This window comes from Eschscholzia californica, unplaced genomic scaffold, assembly GCF_041429995.1.
Source record: "Eschscholzia californica isolate CP2 unplaced genomic scaffold, dmEscCali1.0.p SCAF_5, whole genome shotgun sequence".
Taxonomy (NCBI): domain Eukaryota; kingdom Viridiplantae; phylum Streptophyta; class Magnoliopsida; order Ranunculales; family Papaveraceae; genus Eschscholzia; species Eschscholzia californica.
In genome coordinates this window covers 13,415,990-13,441,688 of record NW_028238472.1, presented here as the reverse complement: position 1 = coordinate 13,441,688, position 25,699 = coordinate 13,415,990, and the positions used below count along the sequence as shown (strand labels likewise).

General features: G+C 35.9%; 1 protein-coding gene and 2 long non-coding RNA genes across 4 annotated transcripts; 1 reads left to right on the top strand and 2 right to left on the bottom strand.

Moving 5' to 3' along the window:
* LOC147537227 (sister chromatid cohesion protein PDS5 homolog E-like) lies at window positions 1-8,469 on the bottom strand. Of its 2 annotated transcripts, none has more exons than XM_086642464.1 (17): window positions 8,204-8,469; window positions 7,933-8,117; window positions 6,891-7,094; window positions 6,561-6,742; window positions 5,632-5,758; window positions 5,034-5,207; window positions 4,282-4,332; window positions 4,101-4,151; window positions 3,852-3,920; window positions 2,750-3,733; window positions 2,559-2,669; window positions 1,718-1,803; window positions 1,517-1,568; window positions 1,337-1,420; window positions 1,216-1,259; window positions 1,016-1,090; window positions 1-926 (listed from the first exon to the last, which is right to left on the bottom strand). In XM_086642464.1, the coding sequence occupies exons 2-17, from the start codon at window positions 8,035-8,037 to the stop codon at window positions 323-325; spliced, it is 3,003 nt and encodes a 1,000-aa protein (XP_086498590.1). In that variant the 5' UTR covers window positions 8,038-8,117; window positions 8,204-8,469; the 3' UTR covers window positions 1-322. The 2 variants fall into 2 exon arrangements, with proteins under 2 accessions (XP_086498590.1, XP_086498589.1); XM_086642463.1 differs by having other exon boundaries at window positions 7,933-8,076; window positions 8,204-8,452.
* Window positions 8,470-15,576: 7,107 nt separating this feature from the next.
* On the top strand, window positions 15,577-17,417 carry LOC147537226 (uncharacterized). Its single transcript, XR_015225755.1, has 4 exons — window positions 15,577-15,664; window positions 15,785-15,824; window positions 16,363-16,472; window positions 16,650-17,417. It is a non-coding gene; the product is annotated as an uncharacterized LOC147537226 (long non-coding RNA).
* A 1,966-nt stretch (window positions 17,418-19,383) lies between these two features.
* On the bottom strand, window positions 19,384-21,563 carry LOC147537225 (uncharacterized). The gene is made up of 4 exons (XR_015226371.1): window positions 21,451-21,563; window positions 20,905-21,008; window positions 19,863-19,963; window positions 19,384-19,556 (listed from the first exon to the last, which is right to left on the bottom strand). It is a non-coding gene; the product is annotated as an uncharacterized LOC147537225 (long non-coding RNA).
* Between the last annotated feature and the right edge of the window lie 4,136 nt (window positions 21,564-25,699).

Here is a 25,699-nt window from a genome sequence, read left to right as displayed (position 1 = left end):
TGGATGGAAAAGTTAGATCGTATCTAAGATTCAAGAGTTTACACAAATTTTTCACTATTCATAAAACATAAAAGGTCTTCAACCAATCTACCTCCCCGAAGAAACAAAAATTGTGGTTTTTGTTCAGTCCTGGAAACCCAATACCTATGAACACATCCACCATCAAATACCAACTTCCAAAATTTGATGACTTGCCACAAAATAAAAAGAAAATAAACACTATTTAACCACAAACTACTTTCTAAAAAGACGGATGGAGGTTTCCACCCATAAAACTAGAAATGTGATATCTTGCTTGAGCTAGCAAAAGAGCTCAAGGCGTTCATCTCCTGGCCTTTCTCGGCCTCTTCCTCCCTGATATTGTTTCGCCTTCTTTGGCCTTTTCAGTTTTCTTTGTCTCACTTTCTTCTGCCTTCACTGGTTTACCTCTTGAGGAAGAGCCTCTACTTTCATGTACCTTTGATGAAGAACCAGATTTTCCTTTCTTAGCACCAGAAGATTCAGTGTTAACCGGGGACTTGTTGCTATTTGGAGTTTCTTCACCCTTGGCCTTGGTGGTGCTCGTCTTCTTATTAACGCCACCCTTAACCATTGCCTTGCCGCTGCGTTTTTCTGCAAAGTCTTTCAGTTTACTGCTAGATTTAGGAGCTTCATCCTCAGAGTTATCGTCGTTTTCGGCCTTGGAATTATTGTCCTTTCCGGCCTTGCTTTTATCATCCTTTTCCTCGGGTTCAGAAGAAGTCTCATCATCATTGGCCTTGTTGATAGGAGTTTGGACTCCTTTCTTTCGTTTACCTGTGCTCTTAATAAGTTCGTCAATAGATTTATCACTGTTTTCATCATCAGATTTATCAATAGATTCTGCAGTGATTTTCGATCTACTGTCACTTTTTGTTCTAGATTTGCTTGTTGAACTCCTTTTCCGCCTAAAACAAACCCCAAGTCTAGTCAGTCAGGAAACAAGAATAATCATCAAACCAACATCAAGTGAAGTCATGAACATCAATCAACTTACCTTTTTACTGAACTATTTCTCTTTGTTTTAGGGGTTGAGGACACCAAATCTGTTCTAGCTTTCTTCTCCTGTGGCCTAGTAGAAATATCAAACCAAGACAAATGTTCGAAAGAGAAAAGAATTAAGAAAAACTACGAACACAAATTATACCCAACTCACAATAACTCAGAAATTCAACATCGGAGATTGGTTTCACTTACAACTCAGAAGAATCGGGATCTGAAAGTTCAGTCGCTTCCTCTTGCTAGAAAAATGGAATATGCAGCATGAGTGTGAAGTAAATCAGACTTACAAACAACAAAAATGAATTTTCGCCCTTACCTTTTCTGAAGTATTATCCTCCACACGCTGCCATCGTTGCCTCTGGAGGTTTAAGAATTCTATTTCACCATCGACATACAAAACCTGCATTTATCAAATAATGTATGAAAAAGAAGATCAAATAACCACTGGCGTATTAGTACAAAGCAAATAGTTGATTTTCTCAATCAGAGCAGATACCGTATGCTTCTTTTTAACAGAATCAAAAGATCCAACAGTGCCTTCATAAAACCTGCAGAATAACATATATCGTATAAGTAATATGCAGTTCAATATTTGGAAATATGTGGATCTACCAGAATTAGAGAACTTTAAAAAAATTAGCAACATATTAGCTCATGAAAATCATCACATTAGAATAAACATGGTAGTAGCCATTACTTCTTGTCATGTGGCCACCAAACTTCAATCTTCGCACCTACCAGATCCTCGCCTGGACCTTCACTAGAATTTGGTGTTATGGGAGCCTGACATAGCAAGAGCAAGCAACCAATCAAAATCAGCACAAATGATAAGTAACAAAAAGTGCAAGTTTTAACTTGGATAAAAAGTAATGAAATGAGAGGAGATGCCGCAATATACTGATTACTGAAGAAGCTGAAGATGATTTTTTCAAGTATAACCAATGACAAAGTGATTCATAAGAGGGATATGTTCCTGGAAAACTAAAGGCGTGAAGGAGTTAACAAGCGGAGGAGATGCCGAAGTATACTAAACAAGCTGAATATGAGTTTTTAAGTATATCCAACGACTGAATTTTAAGATAGATATGTTCCTGGAAAACTGAAGGCGTGAAGGAGTTAACATAGACTACCTAAGCATGCCATGAACAAGCAAATGGTCAAATGACAATGTAAAAAAATAATACTGTAACATAGATATGGATGAACTCGGATACTGCTAAACCGATGGATGGGGCATGATCTGCAGGATAGAACTTTGAAACATGGAGTTCTAAGTAATTATGAAAAAACAGAACTAGATATCTGCAAAAACGGCATCGGCTTTTGTGTGGTTTATAACCCAAATATGAAAGACCGAACGCAGTGAACATGACATCAAAAAAATTATGAAACACAACTTTCTGTGAGCATCTTGAACGGAATATCTGTAATCAATTGCATATCAACATCTCTATTAATCAGCAGCACAAGAGACATGCCAAACAAAACAAGTGAACATCATAACCATTTGAAAATATTACAACTGCAAGAACACATACCACTTCCTTCACAGGAGTACGCTTTCTCTTAGGTTTTGTACTAGGAGTTTCCTCCGAGTGGCTTTGCTCTTTATTTGATGACTTGGTGGTCTTTGCTGCAGCTACTTTTTCCTGTACAATAATAAGAAAATGTGGTTCAGTATCATGTTGAAATTAATATGCCCAAATATATCAACCCACGCCACATATACCTTGCTACTAGGCTCTCCGGTCAAATCCTTCTCTGATTTATTTTTCCCCCTTCCTTTCTTTGTTTTAACTTCTTTATCTAAAGGTAGTTTGTCATCCTTCAAGCTATTATCCCCTTCCTTCTTACCAGATCGTCTTAGTGGCTCGACTTCAGTCTCACTTGCAGGATCAGACTCCTTCATCGAAATATCATCCACAGGTTCTGGAGCTTCATCCTCGTTGGCTTTCGCTCTCCTACTTGTATCCGCCTGCTGCTTTTCTTCAGATCCCCTCATCGAGATATCATCCGCATGTAGAACTTTATCTTTGTCAGCTTTCACCTTTTTACCTGAATGTTCATGGATGTTTTCTTCTGGATTCTTCTCTTTTTCAATTTCTGTTTTTGGGATGGCGTCGTCAGATGGAGGTTGTTCATCCTCTGTCTGTGCCTGGTGATCTGATAAAGCTCCCTTCTTCACTGAAGATGTACTACCTTTACTAGACTTTCGCTTCTTTTTTGGCGGTTGGCTCTTCTTCTTGGAAAGAGATGATGGAGCAGCTTTTACAGTTTCACTGTGAGACTCTGCTGGCGAGCTCAGCTGAGTTTGAGTTCTCTTTCCATTTTCTGAAGGCACAGCTGCCTCATCTGCAGCTAGATCATGAGAAGGTGAATTATTAGGTTCTTCATCTGGGCCCTTCTTTTCTTCCGCACGTTCTCCAGCTTCTTCATCAGTGCCTATTCGAGAGTTCTCAGACACTTCTGCTGAACGCACTGAAGGAGTAGATTTCTGCTCCCCACTTTTTGTACCAATTTCACCAGCTTCCTTAATCTCCGGATCAACAGTCACGGAGTTTTTATCAGCTTTATCTTTGGTAACAGAATCAGAGAATTCTTTCTTTTCAGTGGAACCCGAACATGCCCCAGTCTGAGCATTAACATCGTTCGTGGTTGCCTTTTGAGATTTTTCTGGAACAGAATCCATTTCTGGGTTTAGCTCATCAGCCACCTGATATCAATTTGAAAATATACAGTTATTCTGGTTCCTAAATAATTATTACTAAAAGAAAGATAAAAAGGAGAAATTAATATTCTAATGGCAGAGGGAGTCCAATATATAAATATACCGGAGGTGCGTCATCAGAGACAGTTGCCTCATCAAAGTCAGCCCTTTCTGGAACTTCTTTCGTATCTTCCTAGAATACGCCATTTCAATTATTCAGAAAAATGTTGGAATCACGATGCATTCAACAGATAACTATGCCTCACCAACAAGATCAGATTGTTGGACATAAGTCTTTCACAAAGTAATAGTAAGTCAAAAACTCTAGTTGAACGTTACAAGGAAGAAAATGAACTCAAAAAAGTAAACATGCCTGTGCTGTGTCATCAGTGTCAACCTTCTCCGGCATTTTCTGCTGGTCTTGCTGGAAAGCCAAAAACTAATAGTAAGTCAAAAAACTCTAGTTGGACATAATTCTTCCGAAATGTAATAGTGAGTCAAAAACTCCAGTTGAACATTACTAGGAAGAAAACAAACTCAAAAAGTATACATGCCTGTGATGTTTCATCAGTGTCAGCCTTCTCCGGCATTTTCTGTTGGTCTTGCTGGAATGCCAATTCAACAATTAGAAAAGTAAATGGTAAGATAGAAAATGATTGTTTTAACACTTGGCATCATGAAAAGGGAGAGAGTTACCAGATCATTTGAAATACTTCTCCGGAAAGAAAATACTAAGAAATGAAAAGATGCATTTGGAGTAACAGAGAGAAAGCAGGAACATAATCTGAAGATGTGCGGAAGTCGACTAATATCTCCAAAAAGAACTAAATTATGCTATACCCTCGAGAGAAAAATACTAATACACCATCATTTATGCACTTTTCATTGACTTAAACAAGATAAGAATCATTAGAAACTTACAAGTTTATGACCAGAACATACGTGACAAAACACTAACTTGAGGATCATTAGTTTAAAAGCCTATGTCTTGTGATCCCTAGTGCCCAATGTAATAGTAACAATAACACGGAAAAAGCATGAATATAAGGCAATGACACCTCAATACATAACATATTATAGCTGACAGCAAAGCCTAGAACACGAAAGAGCTTCTAACCAGGTAGCATGTCATCCATAAGAAGGGAGCGTACAAATATAACTCATAAACACTAAAATAAAGCACTATCCACATGGACCACATTCGATAAAGGGTAACTGCAATCATCATGCATTAACATGAATTAATTTCAAAATTGAACTACATAAAGAATGAAGGACACACTAAATGTTGAACATATACACTCACATCATTCGGCTGGACTTTATCACTAGTCTCCGGGCATATTGAGGCCACCACTTCACTGTAATCTCGCAAAGATGTGCCAATAGATTCCATGGCTTTTGGTAGATAAGGTTTGAGTTTATCAACAGAGTTTTCAAGAACTTTTTCTGCCAACCGTTTTGCAATAGGCAAAACATCCTGACAAACGACCAGAAGTTGATTATTAGGCCATAAGCATTGCAAAAAGAAAAACAAGTAGAAGAATATAAATGGTGACACAAGACCCACAATGAAGTAAAGTTGTTGATGTCCAGGCGACTCGCAAGAATATTCTGTTTGGAAAAACAAGGACTCTTTCTACACTCAGAACTTCAAAAGTGGACAAGAACTACTAGAAAAGAGAGGAAATGATAATAAATCATGTCTGCTTACAGACAGTCAGACAACAGGACCTGGACAAGGATGCATCAACAATATGCCTTTAGAATATGTGAAGTAAAATTATTCGTGATAGTCGGTTGTTTTAGGATACACGAGTAAGAGGACAGCCAAAAAACTCATGGAAGAAACCAACCTAGCTTAGCTTACCACTCTGAAATCACTGTCTCCATAGATAACGTACCTGATTGTCTGTCTTAACAGCAGTTAGGAGAGGATAAAGAAGCTCCGCTGGAATTTCTTCACTTTCATCTAGCACTAAAGTCATAATTATCTCCATGGATGAAAATACATTCTCTGGGTGATACGCCCTGGCAAGACATGTAAAAGACGATCTAAGTGAGCCAAAAGGAAATGTGATACTCCCTGGCAATTAATGTAAAAGATGATCTAAGTATACAAAAAGGAAAGGTGATAAACAGAACCTCAGATTACAAAAGCAAATTAAAGATGAAGAGAAGTAAGTGCTTCATCTGAACTTAGTAGAACATAACTCGATTGCAATATGAAAACAAATTCTATTTATTAAAAAGGAAAGGTCATAAAAAACATCTCAGATCACAAAGCCAACAGTAGAAAGACATAAGAAACCAAACAGTATGTACTATAAATCTTTGAAAAGGGATCCCAATGTTTTCTCAAAAGGAAAGAACAAGAAAATTCCAAAGGGAATTTTTTTTTCCTCTGGATAGGAATAAGCTACTAATATATAAAAATATCAGCATGTAGAATGATCATCTATCTAAATACCACAAATATAGACTTCCAAAACTATATACATATACTATGTTGTGAGGAGTTTATATACTGAAAGTTACAATGAAGGGTGTATCGACTGGCCATATTATCACAAACATGAGGCAAGATATCAACGAGAACTAACAGATCTAGGCCATGTTCGATAATCGATGCCTAGGCACGTCAATATCTAGCAGATCAGCCGCATTTGAGTAAGGACAAAGAAACCCAAAAAATTACTCAATGGGATGAACATTTACAAAGCAAATCGCTCACCAAATCGATGAATATGGAACTATAACAAAAAGAGTTCCCACTGCAAGATGAAGTACAAGTAATAGATGAACTAGTAGAGAAACATTGTGGGGCTAATACCTAATGGACTTCAAAAAATACTGAAACATCTCAAGAATCAAGGCATCACATTCCAAGTCCAGCATGACGACGCAAGACCGAACCTTCGCCACAGTTTCAAGTATAGAAACCCTCTTATCATATGAACGACTTGATGTATCAAAAAGTTTCTCAAAAGAAACAACAATCAGCTGAAAGATCTCCTGCAACGATAAAAAGTGAAGGAAGTTGAAGTTTGTATAATACACAGATTATTCGAAGGCTTGGAAGCTTAACAGCTTCAGTTGAAACCCTTGAACTCTAGAAGCCAAGAGAGACTGACTGAAACTATACATAATATTCTTTGCTTACCTTCATCTGATCATCATTATAAGGAGCCTCTGGTGCTGTTATCCTTGTGATTTCACTTACACAAGATGCCACTGCAACTTTCACATCTATGTCCGAGTGTCTCAGTAGTTTATCAGCAACCAATGCCTTCATTGAGTCACATAGTGCATTTTGCATCGAAACACTCGGTGATTGCTCCACCCGTGATAGACAACTATCAATTTTCTAGAGAGACCAATGAGGCAATTAAAGGAACAAGAAGAACGGATAAATCAGCAACTCGTGCAACCAGCAAAATGAAAGTAGAGTAACACACGCAACAGATAAAATTAAAAAGTACTCTACATACTATAGCAGGTATGTTAGATAGGTAAAAAACAAACAAGAACCCAGTTACAAATAAACTTCAGATCAACCACCCAACAAGCATGTGATCCTGGAAAGCTCCATATTACGATTTATGAGGGTATGGAAAATGCAGAAATAAGGTTGGGAAGTGATAGCAGAAGTAGTTTCCTGAAGTAGGTTATCATGATCATCAAACCCCAAAGGAAAAGGTAGACTGCAAAACCTCCACCTCTGAACTAGGAACCAATTGACAGAGATTAGGTTGACGGCTTAACATTTGAATGCAATGTTTAAGTTGTTGCTCTAATTGAATACTTTTTTTAGTTGAAAAGCAAAGACATTTCGGTTACAACATTTTACACCTCTCATGTAAAAATACCGAAACAATTTGAATTTGAAACACACAATTTGAATTTGAAACACTCCAAACCGATACAGACGATCTTAATCGTGCTTGTAGGATTGAGGTATATCTACTCAATTAAATCCGAGAATAGAACAACTAACACCTCATCGTTATATCATAAAATTCAAATACTCAAATTTTTAAAAGAAAAAAATGTCAAATTCAAAGATGCATGTCAATTGCTAGCAAAAAATTGCACTACTATAGTGATTTATGGGTCATTTGAAACCTAAAACGAGTCATCAAAGCTCGTCCCTTTCAAGTATTCAAACACAAAAATAAAGTATAGACAACAAAGAGGGGCCTTACGTCCAGAAGATTTAAGAGACCTTCCACGGTTGAAGGAGGCTTGAGGAGTTTTTTCCCAACTTCTGCAATCTGGGTTTCAAGTTCTTTAGTCGTAGATGCCGCCATTTTCTCCTCGCGCTAGATCCTCAATATCTTCAAATCTCACTACAAACTCATACAATAGTTACCATACCAGAATCAAAACCCTAAAAAACAAAAAGTAGTATAGATCATAAGAAAGAAATTAACGGACAACGAAGTCTAGGGTTTTGTAAAATAACCAATTACTAACCTGCTTCTCGACAAAAGAATTTGTTCTTTGGCGTTCTTCTCTTCGTCTTTGGATTCCTACGGTGTTTTTTCAGTGTTTTGGTTTCTCTATCTAGAAAAAGAAAACCGGCTCTCTCTCTCTAAAGAAGTCGCTCAAAGGGAACGAAGGGCCTTTAACAATCAAATCAGAGATTAATGCGCGGATTCTGTCCATCTTATAAATTTTGGTTCAACATTTCGTTTGAAGTCCGATTTGCCCGTGGCCATGAACAAATAGACCCATGTCGTGGCAGTATGAAAGCTATCTACCCTCTTTTTCTAAAACATTTATGAATTTTTTTTTATTATTATTTTTTTTTGAATCAAACTTCATTAGTAGGTCAAAAGGCTAATGAAAATTATATCATGAAGTTGAAAGTCAAACGACACAACTAAAACAAACAAACAAACAAGACAAGTTTTGCCCACTTGGGTTGCCTCTAGAGCTGCTTGATCTAACTGGTGGCTACTTTTCTGGTGCAGTCACCACTAACCATAGTGGGAAATTTTATAATTGTTGCTTCTTCCACCTTTTTCTCTTCTCGCCGTCAACCGTTGACGTGTAGATCTCCATTTGCTCCTCTTCTTCTTCTTCAGTCGGATTCAACTTGAGTCTTAAACTATAAATTGTTATGATGTGACTGATTCCAGTACATCGGTGGAGAGAGTTGTAAGTTGTTGAAGAAATTCCCATTGGTTGTCCATGATCAAACACTCGATCCTGACTAAACACGAAACCAATAAAAGGACCCTAAAGATCAACAAAAACAGATCCTAAAGACCAACAAAGAAAAAAACCTTTATTTAGAAACGATAAAGCCATCCACTTTATTTCTCTTCCGTCTCTCCTCTTCAAATTCTTCCCATTTATCACTAACATTCAAATTTGCTACACCAAATCTTCCATTTGAGAAACAAATCTTTGTTTTTTACCCAAAATAGAATCTACAGTCCCTCGAACTATGTATCTGTTGTTAATGTCTAGAACTTCGCAACATCATTAATGTTTAACCAACATCAAAAATTATAGAAATCCCAGATTTGGAAACTTATGGTGTGTTTGGATGGCGGAATCATGAATCCGCGGATTCATGAGTCCTTGGGATTCATGATTCCACGGATTCATGAATCCAAGTAATATTTTTTGGTTTGTTTGGCAACTAAAAATCCTATGATTTATTATTATTTGAGTATTTTTAAAAGTCTTTAGAAAAAATATGACTTTTGAAAAAAATAATGATTTTGAAAAAAAATAATGATTTTGTAGAAGAAAATATTTTTTTGTTGATTTTAAGTTTGAAATTTAGGTTCATTAGTCCAAAATCCTAGCAAATCCTAGGGTGGGATTTTGGTCCAATACAAATTTTGGAATTAGGAATCCTTAGGATTCAAGAGTCCTAGGATTCTTGGTAGCCAAACAAACCAAGGATTCATGATTCCTACCAAATTCCACTTTTGATAGGAATCCTACTTAGGAATCCTGCAACCAAACACACCATTATTGTTTTCCTTGAAATCGAACATAACCCTAAAGTGACGTCCAATGTAAACTTCAAAGAAGAAAGTATATAGGTCAATGAGTACCAAATCGAATAAAAAACTTACCTCCAAATTGACGTCCAAATTAATTGAGAATTCAGCATCTTCGTTCAAAGCAAATGAAGGAATTTTGGGTCAAAATTAAGTATGAGGTAATTAAATTATAGATACAAATTTAGTTAACATGAATTCGAACTTTGTTGGATCATATGAAGAGAACAAATCCACAAATTGAAATGGGAGAGAAGAAATAGAAATCTGAAAAACTAGAAAAAAGAATGCATAAAAGAGAAAAATCCGACGAAGAGATACCTTCGCCGGAAAACTAGATCTCAATTTCTCTTTCTCTCTCTAGGTTAAACGGTTATGCAGAGCAGTTTTTTCTACAAGTTTTAAGAACCGTCCTCGAATTTATTTTATTGTATTTGGCCCTTCATATTTATCTTCACCTTTCCTCCACCACCACAACTTCTGACCTTCACCACCACTATTACTTCCGATTACGGATCACCAACCATAGACCACTTCATTTTTCTCTCTTTCTATCTTTCTTTCTCTTTCTTATACTTTTCCTTCTTTCTGTCTTCGCTCATCTTTCGCGTTTTTTTGTTCATTTTCTTTTTATCTCTTCTGCACATTCTTTTTGCCTCTCCTGTTCTTTTTGTCTCTCTCTCTCTCATTTTCTCTCGAAGGGGAAGTGTTTCTTTCACTGAAATCATGTTAGTCCGGGACGAAGAGGGTAGCCAAACCTTTCTCGAGGGTTTTAAATTCGTGGTCCGCCAATTATGAAACATTTCGTGGTCGACCAACCACAAAATGTCCACTATGCATCTCGTGGGTGGTCGATTCCAAAATATTTCGTGACTGACCAACCCCGAAATCCTCAAGGGTTACAGCAAAGGGAACATTTTCCTTTTTTAAAACAGTAAGAGAGAGAGTGAGACCGAGTGAGACAGGAACAGTGAGACACAAGCAGCGATAGGGGAATAGAGAGGGAATGAGCAGGAAGGATAAAGAGGGAATGAGCAGGAAAGATAGAGAGGGAATGAGCAGGAAAGATAGAGACGGAGATATATGGAGTACGAGGGAGAAAGGTAAAGAGATAAAAGATAGAGATAGGGAATTAGTAAGAGAGGGAAAAAGATAAAGAAAGTTAATCAGCATAAGAGAGAAGGTACGAGTAGAAGGGAGGAGTAGAGAGTGGAAGAGACAAAGAAAGGGAATCATCATAAGAAGAGAGGATGATTAGGAGAGATGGCTAGAGAGTGAAAAAGAAAAAGAAAGTGAATCAACATAAAGGGGTGGGGATAAGTAGGAGAGAGAAGGATCTGAAGATTAGGGAAAATTAAAGAAGTCTTTATGAACTCTAAAATGAAGATGCCCCTAGGTCAAATCTAATTGGTCCAAGGCTTAATTCCCCAGAGACTTTTCAAACGCTCCAAAATTGCGCCCTGGAAATTTGCAATGTCCTTTATTGTTGAAGACAATGTATTTTTGCAAGCTTGCTTGGTCAATTCATCATGACCAAGTTTTGTTAAAGGTGATGCTACCTTTAAGGGTTAAGCCCACTTATCTGACAAAAAGGGGCCAACCAAAATGGCCAGCCGACGACCTTAATTAAAACACAATCCTTCTTCATCTTCTTCTTTTCCTTCCAAATCACGACTCACTTTATAGCGGGAACCGAATAAATTGGGTTCCTTTGGCCGCCACCTAAAATTTTTGGCTCAATTTTTTCGCCCTAATTTTATAAGGATTTGTTAGTATATTTGACCCATTAAATACGGATTGTTTGTAGCAAATGGCGACCAATTGTTGTGCCTAACAAGTCGAAGCGAAAAAACACTTTTTAATTTTTGGAAAATTTGTGCGCGTGATGCATTTCACACAGACTTATGTGTAGCAAGTGCACACAAAGTTTGTTACTATTGTTCGACATTTGCTACGACTGGTCAATATCCATAGCAAATGATGATTATTAGCTATGATGTAAGTAGTCCGTAACAAGAAGGGCGTAGCTAAAGACTGTCTATTTTGTAGTGCATGATTTTGTTGGTTCAGTAGATCAAATTAAGTATTTCAAGTAAAATCCAAACTGAAACAAGGGTTTTTCGAAATTTTCGAGGTTTGGTTTCGGTAGAGGGTAAAAAAAAAAATTAATGGCGGTGGTGGTGGTCGGAGGTGGTAGTTGGAGTTGGTGGTCGGATATGAGGAAGAAGAAGATATTTTGTTTCCCTTAAATTTTGTACCCATTTGACAAAATTCACAACTTCCCTTAAAAAATTTATACTCCAGAAAATTTTCTTGTTTCCTCAAAGCGCTGGCCATTTGTAAATCTCACCCCAAGCGCCTCACACCCTTTGACTCTCTCTAACGAATGATACATCCCCAAACCATTTCTTCTTCTTTTTTCATTTTGATTTTATTTCCAAATCTTCAACGAAAACCCTTACTTTTCTTCGTGTTCCTTTGATGGATATCGTCTATAATTCGTTACTGCAGAAAGAGATTAAAGATAGGCTTCTATAGATCTCCATTTCTTAATAGACACCGTTTCTAAAATCCTACATTTTTTTATGATGTTATCTTAATTTTGATCTAGTGTTTGAAAAGTTTTTGAAGTGGGTAAACAATTGAAAAGTGTATATCAGTGATTTTAAGTTGTTTTGAGTGACTTGTAAAGTAGAAATCGGTTCTCTCAAATCTAAAATATTCGAGTGGTCTTGGACTCGAACCAGTTCGAGATTATTCTTTCTTATTGGACTCACCAATAAAAAAACGCCATATGGAGGTCAAACGAGATTGACTAAGGGGCAAGTAGTGGTTTAGGACATTGGGGGACATTGGGGGACATTGGGGGTGGTATGTGTTATTGGTTGGATATGAAATGTCCCTTAATATTTGTGTTATTCGTTCAGGACATTTCAAATGTTAGAAAATATCTATGTTATTCGTTTGAGACATTTCAAATGTCTTCCAATGTCTGTGTTATTCGTTTGAGATATTTAAAGTGTCTCTCGATGTCTTGTTATTGGTTTGACACCCAAAATTAAAGACATTTCAAGACAAGTTAGTTTCAAGACATTTGTAGGCAAATTTGGAGAGTTTTTGGAGAGAGAATGGCTTTAAAAATATAGAAGACAGTCGGGGCACATTTCGACAAGGAAGATAATAAAAGTAATAATAATTGTTATCATCATTGTAATTAGATTAATAATGATTTTATTGTTATTATTATATTATTGTACTACTATATTATTGTATTACTATATTATTATAATTATTATACTATATTATATTATATTAAAATAATAAATATCCACATATTTTTTTTTGAGAAAACGACTATGATCTTCGTTAGTCGTTACAAGGCATTAATACATCATGAAGATGTGATGAGCACGATAACCACCTAATTTAAACTATAATGAAAGAGGCCTGAAACCCGACATAATGAAAGAGGCCTAAAGCCCGACATAATGAAAGAGGCCTAAAGCCCGATATAATGAAAGAGACCTAAAGCCCGACAAATTTGTTATATTATTGACTTTATAGATTGCCTAAATTACATGGGATAAATCATAAATGTTGATGGCAAGCTGCTTCCACCGGGACTCGATCTCACAACTTCATGGGCTTAAGAGGGGTGTCAACCGCTACACCAATGGGTAGTAGGCTAAAAATCCACATATTGTTGTCAATAGAAGCCCACGAAAGTAAAAAAAATATTAATAAAAATATGTCGTTACTTCGTATGATAAGACAATAATAATATTATTATAATAATAAATATCCACCAAATGTTCATCAATGTCCACAGATATCTACGGATGTCAACGAAAATCAATTTTTAAAGGCCGCGACTTTGGGGCATAAAGAATAATCTCCAGGGAATATCTTCTCTAAGGAATCCCTATTTTTTATACATTCTCCGGGTTTATTTTAGTCCAAAAACTCACTTGATCAAACATTGCCTCTTAGTCTTCATCTTCTCTATCACCTTCACCACCACAACTTTCCATCACCACCATTCCCACCTCTTATATCTCATCTCTTCTCTTTTCTCTTGTCTTATTCTCTCTCACTCACTGTTACCCTCTCTCCCTCTCTCATTATTTTTGTCCTCTTCCTCCACCATAATTACCATCACCAGAAGCACAAAAGAAAAAAAAGACGCTCCAAAATCGAGAAAAAGAATGACGAAGTGGAGGAACCAAAATCAACTCTCTCAGAAGCTAAAAGTGTTAATCGCGACTGATGATGCATCAACGCAAAAAGAAATTAGTCAAAGAAAATGAACAACACAATAAAAGTTCTGGTAAGAAGAAAATGAAACATGGCTTAATCTACAACACTTCATGGTACTGTGATGAATGGTTTCACAGGTAACACATGGAATTTCAAGAATGATGAAAACAGAAACAACTTGTGCCACAATTTCGGATTAGAAGAAGTTACTTCAAGCAACTGTCATCAGTTTCCTGACGAGCTTGAGTTTGCTCATCAACAGACGAACGGACAATACATGGAACTCGCACCTTCAAGGGTTTATGACTCTTCTTCTACTCATCAGATTGACTAGTCTCTTTAAACAAAAGATCTTTCCGATGACATCCATGGACTTCTCTTTTGGTTTCTATGTCTACTTAGGAATCATATGTTCCACGACCAACCTGACTATTGAATCGTGCTTGTTTGAACCTGAAAAATCTCTGATAACCTATTTCAGAATTTGCCTTGAACGACTGAACTTGACTTGAATGAGTGATCTTGCTTGTGAACGACTGATTTGGGTTGAAAGAAGAATATGAAGAGAGAGGAAGGAGATAGAAGATGAAGATTATGGGGGTAATGTTTGATCAAGTCAATTGTTGGATTGAAAGAAGAATATGCCCTCCAAATCGATGTTCATTGACTAATTTTTTATATCCTAGAGATTTTTCTTTATTCCCCAAAGCCGAGGTTTTTTTAAAAATATTAGTACACAGATTGATTTCACAATAATAATAATTATGTTTTGACCCCCAATTTGTGACTAACTAACCGTTTTGGTCCCATAAGTGCTCAGCAGTTCGATTTGGCTCCTAAGGGCTAAAAAAAATTTCAACTTTTTCCGGAACTACCCTGTTGGGCCAAAATCGAACGCCCGGACACTTAAGGAGTCAAAACGACGAGTTGATCTCAAATTGTGGGCCAAAAACGGAATTAACCCATAATAATATTAGTAAATATCCACTAAATGTCAATCTATGTCCACAGATGTCCAGGGATGTCTACGAAACTCGAAAAATATATTTTTGAAATATTTGTAGAAATATATTATTAAATATGATAAGACAACAATAATAATATTCACTATGCGTTTGGTATATGGACTCAATCACTCAATATCTTCAAATGTCCCCCCAGAACATTTCGTCTATGGAGCAAATATCTCGAAATACCTACAAAATATTATGTCTATGAACGAAATATCTTGAAATGTCTACAAGACATTTTGTCTAAAAACGGGAGATTTGCTGTTTGGACCCCCTTTCATATAATCCACTTGCTGTTTGGACTCCCTTTTTCCAGAGTTGCATTTTGAACTCCATTTTTCAAAAAAATAGTTAAATATAACAACACAATAAAAATCTTGAAATGAAAATACTATTTTACCCTAAGTAAGTGAAAAATACGATTTTACCCTCAAACTAACCTAACCCATCCCATTTTTTAACCTTAATGTTAACTAACCCTAAATTATGACCCGCGAGTCTAACCCTAGGTGATTCAACCCGATTCCAATCTAAACACTAAAAATCGATTTGGAATGAAGGGAGTCCAAAACCGAGTTTCCTCCATCTTCTTCGATTCTCTCTTTGTAGCTGTTAACAAAAACGAGTGGGAGAAGGAAACCAGTCGAGTAAGTGGTTACCAATGTTCTTCATCTTCGCCATCTACCTTCATCTTTTCCATTCTAAAATTTTAGGGTTTTTCTTGTCGACATCGATTTGGGCTCCAAAGTTTGAGTTATTTTTTGCAGTAATCGATTGGGATATATATATAACAAGTTTTACTAAACTGTAAGATTTTTTTGCTTTACCTTTCTACAAGTTATGATCTTCATACAATTTTAGGTTCAAATATTTAGGTTTTCTGAAATTGGAATTTTTTTTAGAATTAGGTATGTTCTAATATTAGGGTTCTTAAAATTGGGAGAAACCTTCAATTGAGGGTTTGATTTTGTTGTATAGAATGTCATGATAGAATAATATATTGATTTCATCTTTCTTATACTAGAGTAGAAGAAGATCTAGGTTGGTTTTTTATTAGGTTTAATTTGAACTTGATTTTGATTGTTTGTTCAGTTATTAGCTGTGATATTTGATTTTTGGTTTCTTTTTCATGTCCTAATTTAACTTAAATTTGAGGTCTAAGTGGGTTTTAACTATAACTTGATAGTCTTTTCATGTTCTAGTTTGAATTTCGACTTCCTATGATGGTTGGTTTACAAGTTGAGTTATTTTCACTATTGGATTTAAAACTAGTTTTACATAATCTTGGTAATTAGATTTTTTTCACACTGAATATATATTGTATCATCTTTCTTATTCTACGAAGGAAAATGTCGACACTAAAAGAGGGACTTACAAATATGGTGTATACTCAAGGTTCTATACAACTACCACCTATGGAGACTAGTACACCACCAATGTCTACTCAAAGTTCATGTGAGTATGTTAAGTATACAGTAAGTTATTTTTTAATTTGTTTGATGAATTATTACTTGTTTCATATTTCTAAATATTTTTCTAGGCGGAGACGCAGAATTACCCTCCTTTAACTTGCCAGCTTATCCCGGAATTACTTGTTTCATATTTCTAAATATTTGTACTTTCTTATTGCAGGCTCCTGAAATTGTCACTTCACCACCATTAAATAGAGGTCCGGGAAGGCCTAAAAGAAACAGGCATCGAGCTCATACTGAACCCCCTGTGCAAAGAAAGATGAGAAGGTGTTCAATATGCAAAGCTTGTAACCACAATGCGAGGACATGCCCTCAGAAGTACGATGTTGCTGCTGGTTGTCACAAAAAATCAACAAAGAAATGGAAGAATTCTTCAAGTATTGGTGAAGTGAGCACAACCGAGACTAGTGCAATAACTGCTACTAACATAGAGACTGCTAATGCCACTGAAAAGATTGCAGCTAATGCTACTCTAGGTGCTGCTAATGCTACCAAGAAACGAAAGAAATCAGGTGGTTCTTCGACCGGTAAGCCAAGAGGAAAGTCAACGAATGGCGACATCAACATATCGCAAACGATTTGAGGAGAAGTTGGAAGAAATCAACGTAATAGTAACGTAACAATCAATGTTACCGTGAACAGTTGATTGAGGATAGTATTTTGATTGAACAGAGTGTTTGGTGTTACTTTTGGTGTTTTTGGTGTTACAGGAACCAAATACTTTTGGTGTTACAGGAGGATCTCAATTGTTTTTAGTGTTACTTTTGGTGTTACAGGAAAAACAATGGTGTTACAGGAACCAATACTTTTTTGGTGTTACTTCATCCATTCATGAACTTTTATTAGTTTACTGTTATCCCAATCGAACATGAATGAACCTAATGTGAACCTAATGAATTAGTTTACTTTTGTTACTTTTGTTACTTTTGGGGATACCGGGATAAGCTGGCAAGTGAATATGAACCTAACAAATTAGTTTACTGTTGTTACTTTTGGTGTTAACAACAGCAGTATGAATATGAACATAATGAATTAGTTTACAGCAGCATTGTTACTTTTGGTGTTAACGCAACATGGAACATGAATTTCATGAATTAACAGCAGCATGGAATCAAGTTCCATTGTGAACCTAACGTACCCTTCTTAATGGCCTGGCCAAACTCGAAGTCGTTGTTGGTCTCTGTACTGCAAAGACCAATGAAGCATCTCACTGAAAACCGACGATAGTGACATGTTTTCAACTTCAGGTCATTGACTCTCTACTGCAAAGACCAATGAAGCATCTCACTGAAAACGGCAGCATGGAATCAAGTTCCACTCACCAAAAAACTATACAAAACAATGAAAGATAAAAAGAATATATGCCAGAAGAAATATATCTATTACATAACTTTTAATTTTACATATAACATCCACACTTAACGTCTACACATACATAACTAACATCAACAATTAATCCTTACATAACTAAGGTTCACAACGGGCATTACTAAGAACATTGAGAGCGCAATTTCAATTTTTTAACGACTTCCTCGCATATATCTTCAACATTGACTTCTACTTTCTATTTGTTCTTCATTGACACGAAAAGAACTTCCTTCCAAATGAATGAGGTCTAGCCGACATCCCCAATTTTCTTATTCAATTGCAATTGCCGTTAATGCATCTCGAGTACATCCATGGGCAATGGAATGATTCATGACCAAATTGATCACATATTAAACAATTACCCTTGTAAAATAAACAAAATCAAGTTACAAATCCTCTTAGAGACAATGATATTAATCAAGTTAGTAATTATAAAGATGAGGTAAAAGAATCCTAATTTTTCATACTTCGATAGAAACAAATCAAGTCAAACGAATAAAATAAAGTACTTACAAATGAATCAAATTGTTCTTCCCCCATAATCCTATCAGTATTCCCCTTTCAACTTGTAGAATTTGGAGTCTACAGAGTGTTTCTAGCGTTTTGATGATTGATTGAATTACATTATTACAAAAGAAGATATGCCAATATTCAATTGAGGAAGAACAATTTTGATAGCAAAAATAGTATGGATGGGTTTATGTGGATGGATTAGTTCATGTCTCATAGTAGCAAATGAAATTGCTCATTCTATTAGAGCTGGTTGATGGGTCATGAAAATGTCCCATCGGAGTCGTTTAAATTAGTCGAGTTAGTTCGTTTCGAGTCTTTATTATAATAAAATGGTTGATTTTCTTGATTAAGTGTCTTTTGCAGAGTTAGGTGTGAAACCGGTTAGAAAATGATACAAAGGGTATTTTGGTCAGTTAGAGTCGAGGATGTTTCAGTAATTTGGCCAAGTTCAGTGCATGGGTGAAAAGTAGAGGTCGAGACGAGTCCGTAGGAGAAAACGGAAGTCAAATCGGAGTCCGGACGAAGGAATAAACCAAGGTCAAAGTTCAGTCAAAAGATGTTGACTAGCGGGACAATGTCGGGTACGGTTCTGGCGCGCGGTATCCCAACAGACACATGTCGCATCCTAGAGGCTGTTCCATCCAAGTCCCGTGTTTCCGCTAAGCAGCGAAGTGGACCCTATAGGCCTGATCCGGTGGAGCGCGCAGCAACTTAACTCGGTGGTCCCGATCCCACGTTTTAATCTCAGCCGCTTCCTTCCGTGTTTTTGAAATCCGACGGCTCCTGTGCATCAGCCCCTTAATCACTTATCCCGTGCACCAGAAACAGTTTAGCTCCCGTGCTCCTGGATGCGTGGCCCTTTCCTGTCTCTCCAGACCCGCGCGCTTCAAGATCTAACGGTTTCTGAGACGTCCCACCTTATTATCTTACGAGGGTGTAACCCGTGCCCATGGGGCACGGACAGTTCTTCCGAATGTATTACAAATCAAACACACTACTTGAATGAAGACAAATTACTATCAAAATACTTTTTTCTTTCTTGTATTTATTTGTCATGTTGTTCACTGTTTACCTACTTCAACGACATAATTCTAATAAGAATCATTTACAAATAAAAATAAATCATATAGGTCTTCTTCTGAAAGAAATTTCATATTCTCCTCCAGATGTCACCGGGTAACGATACCTGAATAACGTTACAGAAATTAGTAACACATAACATCATACATTGTCAATGTAAAACCATCATCATGAAAGATCTTTTTTTTTATGAAAGCATCATGAAAGATCTTAGTAATACTAATAAGAAAATTACCCACAACAAAAAAGATATTGAAGCGGGCCTATACCATATCTACTATCTTAACAAATGCAAGACAAATAAAATCGGCAAGTTATAACTCTTCATCTTCAACAAAAAAAAAAAGTAAACTTGAAACATGAAGCAAATAACACTAAACATGCGCTCAAACCCCCAATAAGAAGCACTTACATATATAGAAGTCTTCCTTGTGCAATACCTGAGAAAAAGTCGTCTCGCTCTTCTTCAACATAATATCTCATATTGTCATCCAAGTATTGCATTTACAGTACCTAAATAAAAAAAAAGCTTAATGAAAAAAACATCATTGAGCAGTACCAATTAGACAAAATTACTGACAAAAATTAACAAACACATAACAATGAAAAGTACACCACTTCTACAAAGGAAAACAGTTAGAGGCCAATAACCTTATAACAATGACCGACGAAGAGGAATGAGTCATTAAGACAAACATGAAACCAACATTTCTGGCTCAAGTCAGATTTCACGACACCAAAAGAAAGTAGTCGTTGACTAAGTTTAAAATATTTTACTTTGTATACGTTTGGTTGACTGTACCCATTTAATGGTATTGCATTCCATTTGGTTTTGACGAACTGTGGGCTATTTTCAAGGAGAATGAGAATGAATACAAATCAGACATGATAAAGTATTTGTGACAAAACAACTAAGTCCACTGGCACAATTCAATGGAATCATACAACACGGCCGATAAGAGAACACGAAGAAAAACTACATGTGTGTCTGTGAGAAAGATAGAAAATACAAAATAAAAAAACAGGAAATTTCCTTCCATTCACTAAGTAAATACCATTCCTTCACTCTTACCATACACGAAAAGAAAACTACCTAGATACAAAAGAAAACCACCCATAAACCGCAAACACACTATACTTTTTTGCAGAGAAATAAAAGATCTAAAAATTTACATGGCGATGATAAAGACTGAAGAGAGAAAAGAAAACTATAAAATGGCTTGTGTCTAATCTACAAATTAAATTCGAGCAACTGAGCAAAATGTTTTTAAATTGGTGAGTCAATTGTTATTAAACTTCAAAAATTTCCTAACTAATAGCAAACATATTTGAACAGTATGAGGACTCTCAACTTGAATCGACTTCGAACAAACATATTTGAACGAATCTAATCTATATAAATAAGAATGAGCTCATTAAACTAACAATACATATTTGAACGAATAAACACTTACGTAGAAACGAAGAGAAGAGAGATGTATCCATTTTTCGCTGCTGCTGCTCCGGTAGCACTCTCCTTAGGGTTTAGCACTTTAGTAATTCTAACTTGAGAAGCCCTCTGAAAAAATAATATATATGTTAATTCTAGAAACCCTAATTTCAGAAATTCTCAATTTCAGATTTCTCTTTTCTAGAACCCTAATTTAAGAAATTTCAAAATCTTAGAAATCAAAATTTTTACAAATTTCCAAATGATATAAACCCTAAATGAAGTAGCAAAACTTAATCAAAGCCCTAAATCCAGAAACCCTAATTTAAAAAATCTCTAAATCTTAGAAATCATAATTCAAAAAATTTCCAAATGATATAAACCCTAATGAAGCAGCAAAACTGAATCAAAGCCCTAAATCACAATCCCGAGAGAGAGAGAGAGAGTTATGTGTCTGTGAAAGAGAGTGTGAGAGGGACATAGCAGCAAACCCTAACTCAGATAAAAAGATGGAGAGAGACCTGGTTATGAGAGAGAGAAACTTAACCGCGAGAGGAGATGAGCGACTTACCTGCGAGAGGACATGAGCGGAAAAGATCTAGGGATTTTCGATAGAAGTGGAAGATGAGGGAGGGAGCCAGAAAATGTCGTGAAAAGGAAAACTGGGTTGGAAGATGAGTGAAGGAGCTGTTTGGATGGGTTTTAGAAACCAAAGGAAGTAGCATCTTTGAATAGATGCTCTTTGTTATAATCTCACCCCTTGCACGAAATGCAATTAGATCTAAACCCTCAATATTTAAGAGATTAAATCTCATCCGTCTTTTATATATTGTGAGGACAAATCTGAACCGTTGGGAGGAGGGGGAAAGATACCCTCCTCCCTTATTATATAGATATAGATACCCGGTTACACGAAATCACCCGAATTCCCAAGTTAAAACCCTAGCCGTCAGTCCAACTAGGGTTTTACCCTTTTAAACCCTCATATTACCCTTTTAGCCCTCAAACTTCCCACTTTTTACCACTTTAACCCCAACCAAACCCTAACTCTATATAAACACTTTTAGAAGACCAACCAACCTCCTCCCTCTTAGCCTCTCTCTCCTCTTTTAGCCTCATTTTCTCTCTGCCTCTTCTAAACTAAAAACCCTAGCCCCCCATTCTTTTCTTCTACTTTCTCTACCACCTTCATCTCTTCTCTACATTTTCTTCCTACTTCTAATTTCTTCTTCTAACCTTCTAATTTCTCCATACCTTCTTCTCTAAAATCTCTTCTTCTTCTATCTCTCTTCTAAATTTCTCTTCTTTTATCTTCTAATAAGCTATTATTTGGAGTTTTGGGTAATATTCTTGAGACATTTGGAGCTAATAATGGACATCAAAATGGAGATACATGGGAATATGGATTTTGGACATTCTTGGTGATTTCTTTCCATTAATCTTTTGTAATTCCATTTACTTTATAAATTCAATGAATATTACTTTAGATTCCATGAGTAGCTAAATTTGTATCTAGGGTGTAGAGAAAGCCCATATTTGGGCTTATTTTGAGATATGTTATAAATCAATGAATCCTTATATTGAGCTTCAATGCCTATTGATTGTCATTTCATGTTGATTCTATAACCTTATTATCATCCATACAATATAATTAGATATTTCATGCTTTTATTGAATTATTAGATGAGATATGCCTTTTAGATAATGAATGATAGTGTAGGAATTTAGTTTTATATGATAGTCAATCAAATATTCTTGATTTTGAATTGTGTTATTAAAGAATATTATCCGAAACCTAATTAGTTCATTAAGCTAGGTTTTGAGTTATAAACAAAAAGTGATTTGTTGATTGAATGCTTGTCTTAAGTAGTTCATTTATGTGGTGAAATCGAAATCCCTAGATCCTTTTTCTAACCTTGATTTCATTCTTATTAGTCTATTAGTATTGTTTTCTTTCTTTAAGTAGTTTCCAAATCAAATCAAAAATTTGAAAGGGGGTTTTAATTCGAGATTTAGGTAAAATAGCTTTTCCTTTGGAACGATACTCGATCTTATTATAAATACTATAACTTGACCCCTACACTTGGGGAAAGACCTAATTTTAGGCCTATCACTGGTGATATGGGTCCTTTTCATGTTGGCTGATAGTCATCATAACCCTTCAAGTTATCACAGATAAACTTTCTCACTCATCTTCTTGATCAAACAAAAATCTAACCTAATCGAAATGATCAATAATTTGCTAGGTATCTTAGGAATTGAAATCTTTACTAGTTAGTACTATATTATATTATAGAAATTATAATCCCCTTTGTATCGTACCCACTTCAATAAACATATCAAAAAAATTAGATAGAGAGATTCTTCACCCATTAACAAACACTAGGTTCCCACCCCGCCCTACGGGCGCGGTAGTTCCCTCTTGGCTAACGCCGTTGTGGTTCATACATACATCTACGTGTACATTTTCGTAGCGAACATACATCTACGTGTACATTTTCCAAAGAAAAAAAGACTTACTAAAATATTTTATGAAAAAAATTATTGAAGAAATAAAATAAAATACTTGAAAGAGGTGAAGAACTTGGATTGTCGAACAACTTTAAAAATTCAAAAAGCTATTGTGATATGTGACAAAGTCAATAATTATTTTAGGATGTAGATATTCATTTACAACTAATGAGTATACATTATAGACTATGCTTAACAAAAAAAAGAGTATACATTATAGACTATGAGCAAGAAATTAGAATGTCCAAAATGAAGTACATTATGGAATCAATTATGGAATCAGAGAGAACAAAAAGAATGAAAGTTATACAAACTTGCATTTTTTACAAATTCTTAAATGACACAGTCATATCAAATATAGAGAGCACCCTCAAAAAAGAGAATCAATGGAAGAAAAAAAACGTCCAAAAATTATTAATGTGCACGCCCTTTATGTCCTTCAACCTTGATAATAGGATTTAATAGGGTTTATGAATGTAGGTGGGTTTGTTGTTCTTCTTCATTGTACAGAGAAAACACTGCCTACAAAAAAAAAAGACAATGAAAATTAGAACATATATGAGTATTTTTGTCAATTATATACAGTGAAAAAGACAACGAAAATGGAAGAATAAGAAGTTAAGACAACGAAAATTAGAAAGACGATTAAACCGAGAAAGAAATTAAGGAAACTAATGGATATTTTATGCTCGATTGGTCTCTCACACGATTTGCTACTAATTGTAGAATTCAAATTTTGAATTTAAGGAGTGAAAGATGGTGGAAAGTAAGATTAAAACTGAATGTCCACGTTGAGAGAGAGGGAAGTGTAACTACTTAAATTAGTTTTGATTTGATGAGAAAAAAGTGGGAGAAAATAGTGGGTACTCTTTTCGGATGCAGGGGTTTTACTTTTATGTGGGCGGTTATAAAAAAAAGTGGGAGAAAAATGAGATATTCTCAAAAAAAATACACAAATCGTGAGAGATAAAGTGGAGAGAGAAGAATCTTGAGGTCTGAAATAAGATAACCGCGGAAGAAAGAAAAATTAATCGTGAGAAAATAAAGGAAGTAGTTTTGTTCAAGTTATTTATTTATTTATTGACATCAATACCCTTCACTTTTGAGTCTATTTACATAAAGAGATTTTATGTCATCCGTCGGATGTGTTTCCAACCAAATCTCTAAAATAAAAGGGACGGTCAGACTTATCCTCTGGATAACCGACTGAGCTGTTTTAATATAATAGATTAAAAACTTGATTTAAGAAAAAACGAAATTTACATATAGAGAGAGAAAGATTTTTCACTGATTTCTTAGGGCAAAGAAGAAAACCGAAATTTAGAGAGAGAGAGAGAGTGCATTAGAAAGAAAATTACTTGATGATGCTTCATTGATCTACCATCTCCAGCCATGATTTCTTCACCAATCCGTGTACCTCGTGAAAATGGGGAAGAACACGATGGTTTCAGAGATTTTACCCTTTCCCTTTCATAGAGACGAGCAACTTATTAAACAGAGAAGGGTTGGCCCAACGGGTTTGTTTGTAGTGATTTTGGACCGTCGATTTTATGTACACGTGGCAAACATCGGGTTGTCTAGTTAAATAAATTAGGGGGTCCTAAGTGCAATATCAATTATACAAGGTTAATTTTGGAATTATCGAAAGTCTAACTTCTTAGACGGAATATACCCTCATGATTCTGTCAGAAGGGAGTCCAAAATACAACTCTGGAAAAAGGGAGTCCAAACAACAAGTGGGTTATATGAAAGGGGTTCCAAACAGCAAATCTCCCGTCTAAAAACTCAATGTCTTCAAATGTCTAAAAAGACAGTGGATAAATGTCTTGAAACGTCTTAAAATATCTTGAAATGTCTACGAGATATTTTATCCATGAATATCCGTCTAAATTGCTATCCACTACCACCCCCTAATGTCAATCCTTTCTATAGGGCGTGCAAATAACAAACTTTTGGGGCGCCTATAGCTGCTCCCTAGTTAAGGAAAGAGATAATGGACACCTTAATGTGGAAAGTGAGACCAGGTATACTGATGGTGTGATAAGAGAAGGGGGCATTCACAGAGAGAGAAAGAGCGGCTGTATCTGCAAAGATAAAGCAAAACTTATGGAGACTCGTCTTTCTCTTCTCCTCCTGGGATTATTCTTCATCATCTTCACCACTACCACCCTTGTTGGTGCCACCGACCACATTGTAGGAGCAAACAAAGGTTGGAATCCAGGCTTTAACTACACTCTCTGGTCTAACAATCAAACCTTCTTTGTGGGTGACCTTATCTGTAAGTATTTCATAAATCCCAAAAAACCCTC